Source organism: Littorina saxatilis, linkage group LG9 (genome assembly GCF_037325665.1).
Source record: "Littorina saxatilis isolate snail1 linkage group LG9, US_GU_Lsax_2.0, whole genome shotgun sequence".
Lineage (NCBI taxonomy): Eukaryota > Metazoa > Mollusca > Gastropoda > Littorinimorpha > Littorinidae > Littorina > Littorina saxatilis.
Genome location: NC_090253.1, coordinates 28,240,998 through 28,247,280, shown reverse-complemented (window position 1 = coordinate 28,247,280; position 6,283 = coordinate 28,240,998). Strand labels below are relative to the sequence as shown.

General features: G+C 46.7%; 1 protein-coding gene across 3 annotated transcripts in view; it reads right to left on the bottom strand.

Annotated features, from left to right (window-relative positions):
• Positions 1-466: 466 nt before the first annotated feature.
• Positions 467-6,283, bottom strand: part of LOC138975783 (uncharacterized) — a 33,204-nt gene continuing 27,387 nt past the window's right edge. For all 3 annotated transcript variants that reach the window (XM_070348535.1, XM_070348536.1, XM_070348533.1), the window contains exons 6-9: positions 4,602-4,780; positions 3,282-3,465; positions 1,762-2,022; positions 467-1,585 (exon numbers count right to left, since the gene is read on the bottom strand). In XM_070348535.1, coding sequence (XP_070204636.1) covers positions 1,016-1,585; positions 1,762-2,022; positions 3,282-3,465; positions 4,602-4,780 — 1,194 coding nt within the window. In that variant the 3' untranslated portion in view covers positions 467-1,015. The remainder of the gene's footprint in view (positions 1,586-1,761; positions 2,023-3,281; positions 3,466-4,601; positions 4,781-6,283) is intronic.

The following is a 6,283-nucleotide window of genomic DNA, read 5'->3' as shown; positions in this document are numbered from 1 at the left end:
ACATCACACTCTCTCCCTCTCTCAGAGCCCGTACACACACAAACATACACTTGAAGTCATGGGTGTTACTCTTCCGGCTTTTGCCAGATTTCCGGTTTTTGAAAAAATCTGAAGCCGGAAATTCCGGTTTTCCGGGTTTTCAAAAAAAAAAAAAAAAAAGCTTTGTTTCGCTAAGTTGAAATAACGAGCAGCGGTTCCGATCCGACTTTTGACACCGGTTCGCGTGCTTTCTCGGTTCGCTCCCTTGGATTTGCCGCCATCTTGCTTATTATGATTTGGTTTCGTCGGTGTCCAGAAACTTTCTTTCAAAGTTGAGCATTTTGGACCCCTGCCTTTCAGGTTTTTTGATTTTTCCCAGTAACACCCATGCACTTGCACAAACAATTCTGACACATTGGTTTCATGACCACATATGCCTGTACACACACAAACACACACTTACACAAATAACTCCGACACATTGTCATTGATTTCATGATCACATTATGCCAGAACATGTACACACACAAACGCATACTTACACAAACAACAATTGTTTCATAGTTATCTGAAAGCGTCCACACACATACGCTCTCTTTCTATCTCTCCCTCTCTTACTCTTAGAGACACATGCTTGTACACACACACACATACACAAACACATATATCTGGGCACACACTTGTACACAAAAAGCAAGCAGCACATTCTTGATAAGTTACATTTACTATACTTCAAGATAAATAAACTGTGTGTGTAAAAGTCTTCTTTCTTTCAATATGTCATTTCAAAACAGCCCTCGAAAGGCTCATACACAACAGATAAATATATGCTCATATCAAACGAGTAAATAACATCCTCTCTTTGCACATGCACAGTGACACTTTTAAGACTTGTGTTACTGCCGGCCCTTGGCTGTACATTCTGTGATGCCCTTCAAACAGCGTTCTGCCAATGGCAGGTTTTGCTATCGTGTCAAGACCTTGAGGAAATGGCTATGAAATTGAAGATGCATTTGCGTAAAATGTCACCAGCGTCTCATCTGTGGTTGATCTTGCTTGTGGCATACGCTGCGTATAAGGCACTGTTCGCTTGACTCTGTCTCTGGGTCTTACTGGTAGTGTCCCCCTCCCCCCAACTCTGGAGAAAGTCAGCGGGAACTTTGACGCTGTCGTCCTCTGCATCGCCCAACTCCTCCTCCTCCACCACCTCCTCCTGAAGGTACTCGTCTGCGTCGATGTGCGTCTTGTCCAGGTCTGTTCTTCCCACCCAGTTGCCTTCGCTGTTTTTCTCTAACACAGTCTTGTGGAAAGTCACCGTTTTGCTGGACTGCGAACGCTTCAACAGCGACTTCTGTAAGGATGGCGAGCGTTCCAAGGACGACGTCGAAGCTGTCCGAGGCCTGAAGGTGCCAGACGAAATGGACCGAGGCGAGGTCTGAAGGGCGTCGTTGCTGGCGGGGGTATTAGGGGGCTGGAAGGGGGAGGCCTCTCCAAGACGTTGCTTTAGGGCAAAGACTTCCTGCTGGAGGGTGATCACCTCGCTCTCCTTCCACTTGAAGCGCTTCTGGATGTGCTCTGCCTCTGCTTTCAGCAGGGCCAGCTGACTCTGTCAACACAGCAGTGAAATGATGGTATGGCATGGGTTTGGGTAATTGGTATTGCTATGAAGTCTCCTATCAAAGTCTCCAAACTTACCTCAGTCTCAAGACCCACTTTCATTATTTTTTTCGTTTTTTTTTAAATTTTCTCTTTTAACAGAAGAACTATGCAACACTCCCTGACCTTAAAGTGCTTGGTGTCGAGGATGGAAGGGTCAGGAAGGGGGGTGGAGAGCGTAGGCGTGGTCGTGGACGTGTTGGTGCCAGGCCCGATGTGCTTGAGGGTGTCGTTGAGGCGTAGAATGTCACGCATGACCAGCGAGCGGTGCTTCTGCTCGTGTTTCAACACGTCCTTAACAACGGACACCAGCGGCTCGTGGCTGTAGCGCCGGTTCACCAGCTTCAGCACATCTTCTCGCTGGGTCTGCAGCTTCTTCAGCAGATCCTGTCGTAAAGGAAATCATGAAATGTACTTCACACAGCATTTTCACTTTGAAATTTATGGACCTCATGAGGAAAAATTAGACAACATTCAAAAACAAAGTATTCCCTTCACAAACGTCAACAGATGATAAAAAATAACAGTCGAACTTAATTACTCCAATTGTTCTGCTCTTACCAAAATGGGGGAAATTTTACAGTGGTTATGAACAAAGAGTCTGAGAAAACAAGGTCTTAAGATGGGAGTCTTCCATCAGGAGAGGGGCGGGGGGGGGGGTCTTCAAAGGGGGGTTCTACTGTACTGATGTTACACACGATCACTGCATTGTTACCCTTACCTGTGTGAGCTTCATCTGGGGTGGGAGGGGGGGGGAGGTAGGGCTCTGAGGTTTTACTGCATCAGATTCTGTTTTGACAATTCCAGACACGATCACTGCATGGTGACCCTACTTGTGAGCTTGATCTGGGGAGTGTGGGGGGGGGGGGGGGGGGTTAGGGCTCTGAGCTTTTACTGCATCAGTTTTTGACAATTCCAGACACAACCACTGCATGGTGACCCTACCTGTGTGAGCTTGATCTGGGGGGGGGGGGGGGGAGTGTATGTCTCTTACGTTTTACTGCATCAGTTTTGACAATTCCAGACACGATCACTGCATTGTTACCCTTACCTGTGTGAGCTTGATCTGTGGTGGGGGAGGGGGGATCTAAGGTTTTAGTGTATCAGTTTTGACAATTCCAGACACTGCATGTTGACCTGTACCTGGTCAGCCTGAGCTTGTTGAGGATGCTTCGCATGTTGCCCTCCAGCCTGCTGACCCTTACCTGTGTCAGCCTGAGCTTGTTGAGGATGCGTCGCGTGTTGCCATCCAGCCTGCTGACCCTTACCTGTGTCAGCTTGAGCTGTTGGAGGATGCGTCGCGTGTTGCCCTCCAGCCTGCTGACCCTTACCTGTGTCAGCCTGAGCTGTTGGAGGATGCGTCGCGTGTTGCCCTCCAGCCCGCTGACCCTTACCTGTATCAGCCTGAGCTGTTGGAGGATGCGTCGCGTGTTGCCCTCCAGCCTGCTGACCCTTACCTGTGTCAGCCTGAGCTGTTGGAGGGTGCGTTGCGTGTTGCCCACCAGCCTGCTGACCCTTACCTGTGTCAGCCTGAGCTTGTTGAGGATGCTTCGCGTGTTGCCCTCCAGCCTGCTGACCCTTACCTGTGTCAGCCTGAGCTTGTTGAGGATGCTTCGCGTGTTGCCCACCAGCCTGCTGACCCTTACCTGTGTCAGCCTGAGCTTGTTGAGGATGCTTCGCGTGTTGTTCTCCAGCCTGCTGACCCTGAAGTCAAGCTCCTCGCTGTCCCCGGGTGGAGGTGGGGAGCTGTCCCAGGTGGACGTCCCTGGGTCCAGTCTCACCTGCACCTCTTCCGTCAGGTTCAACACACGACCTCGCACCTTGTTCAGTCTGCAAGAGGCAAAGCTCAAGATTCAGCTAACTTTTAATAAGGACCATTAACAATTTTCAGCTGACATCTGACCATTCGTCTGTTTTCAAGAAGAATTCAGTCTGCAAGAGGCAAAGCTCAAGACTCAGCTAGCTTTCAATAAGGACAATAAACAATTCTCAGCTGACTTCTGATATTTCGTCTGCTTGAATGAGAATTAAGTCTGCAAGAGGCAAAGCCGAAGACTCAGCTAGCTTTCAATAAGGACAATAAACAATTTCAGCTGACATATGATCATTCGTCTGCTTAAAGAAGAATTCAGTCTGCAGGAGGCAAAGCCAAAGACTCAGCTAGCTTTGTAAGGACAATAAACAATTCTCAGCTGACATCTGATCATTCGTCTGCTTGAAGGAGAATTCAGTCTGCAAGAGGCAAAGCTCAAGACTCAGCTAGCTTTCAATAAGGACCATAAACAATTTTCAGCTGACATCTGATCATTCGTCTGTTTCAAGAAGAATTCAGTCTGCAAGAGGCAAAACTCAAGACTCAGCTAGCTTTGTAAGGACAATAAACAATTCTCAGCTGACATCTGATCATTCGTCTGCTTGAAGGAGAATTCAGTCTGCAAGAGGCAAAACTCAAGACTCAGCTAGCTTTGTAAGGACAATAAACAATTCTCAGCTGACATCTGATCATTCGTCTGTTTCAAGAAGAATTCAGTCTGCGAGAGGCAAAACTCAACACTCAGCTAGCTTTTTAAGGACAATAAACAATTCTCACCTTGTAATTCACCACTCGTCTGCCTCAGGTGTGATCCTCCACATTACGACCCCTCCACATGACGAAAGAATTTGACTACATCGTGCTAAACACGTTCCAGTCAACCGACCTAATGATAAAATTCAGGTTTAACATTCACTGACAGGAGACAATTTTCGGAAATAACTGTTGGGTTTGTATGGACTGTGGAAGAGTGATCTTTTCCACATGTTTCCGACACACCCCTCGCTATAGTCATTGGCCCCTCCAATGTTTGTACGAGGTTTAGCAAGTAATTGTCACTCTCCCACAACCCATACAAACCCGACGGAGTTATTTTCGGAATTCGTCTATTAGGAAGTTGTTTTCTTAATACTATACGCAACCAAAGTCTGACCTGTCCTTGTAGCGTGTAATGGAGGTGATGTTGGCGTCATTGAAGCGAAGCTGTGTCTCTGTGGAGCTGCGATGTTCGAGCTTGATATTATCGATCTGCTTCTCCAGGGTTCCGATCTCAATCTTGAGCCTCTTGCTGCACACCCGCTCCCACGCTAGTGTGTCTTCTAGGTTCTTGATCTGCACGGTACAAGGAATTCACTCAAACTTCGTGGTTACATTGTGTTCTTCACAGGAACTCATACTGCTCACCCGCTCCCACTCCAGTATGCCTGGTAGGATATTGATCTGCACGGTACAAAGAATTCACTCAAACTTCATGGCTACATTGTGTTCCTCACAGGAACTCATACTGCTCACCCGCTCCCACTCCAGTATGCCTGGTAGGATATTGATCTGCACGGTACAAAGAATTCACTCAAACTTCATGGCTACATTGTGTTCTTCACAGGAACTCATACGGCTCACCCGCTCACAGTCCGTATGCCTTCTAGGTTCTTGATCTGCACGGTACAAAGAATTCACTCAAACTTCATGGCTACATTGTGTTCTTCACAGGAACTCATACTGCTCACCCGCTCCCAGTCTGTATGCCTTCTAGGTTCTTGATCTGCACGGTACAAAGAATTCACTCAAACTTCATGGGTACATTGTGTTCTTCACAAGAACTCATACTGCTCACCCGCTCCCAGTCCGTATGCCTTCTAGGTTCTTGATCTGCACGGTACAAAGAATTCACTCAAACTTCATGGCTACATTGTGTTCTTCACAAGAACTCATACTGCTCACCCGCTCCCACTCCAGTATGCCTGGTAGGTTCTTGATCTGCACGGTACAAATAATTCACTCAAACTTCATGGCTACATTGTGTTCTTCACAGGAACTCATACGGCTCACCCGCTCCCACTCCACTATGCCTGGTAGGATATTGATCTGCACGGTACAAATAATTCACTCAAACTTCATGGCTACATTGTGTTCTTCACAGGAACTCATACGGCTCACCCGCTCCCAGTCCGTATGCCTTCTAGGTTCTTGATCTGCACGGTACAAAGAATTCACTCAAACTTCATGGGTACGGGTACATTGGGCTCTTCACAGGAACTCATGCTGGGGCAACTTCTGTTTGCATGAAGATTACATTAAATTGGCAATGGAAAAAAAGCCAAGAAACTTGAATTTATAACTGTTATCTGAGGGTCCTCTTGTTTTCCTTGCTGAACCTTTCGCCTCTCACCATCTTGAGGTCCAACAACGACTACTCAGATAAGTTCTTTTATTTATCTTATAACTATTTGTGTATCTGCTTACTGCAAAGACCATTTGTTGGATCAGGATGTACTGTGAATGTTTCGTTTTCTCTCAAATCATAAGTTCCTTGTTGTTCGATCTTTCCGCTTTTTTTACCAAAATGATTTGAAAGCGCTCTTATATAGAATTGGAAGCCAAATAAATACAGACCCTTACCCCTCAAGCCTGATATTATTTGGGCGAAGTCGACTCCGCGAAGTCTACTGTACGAAGCTCGCTGAACGAAATTTTGGCACTGAATTTTCGGTAAAAAGACTTCGCGAAGTCTCGATAAAGGAAGGCCTTTATAACCATTTCCACTCCCCTAGGATGACTCACGTTCTGTAACTTAAAAAGCTGCACCACTATTTGTGATATCGTGCATGTGTGTGT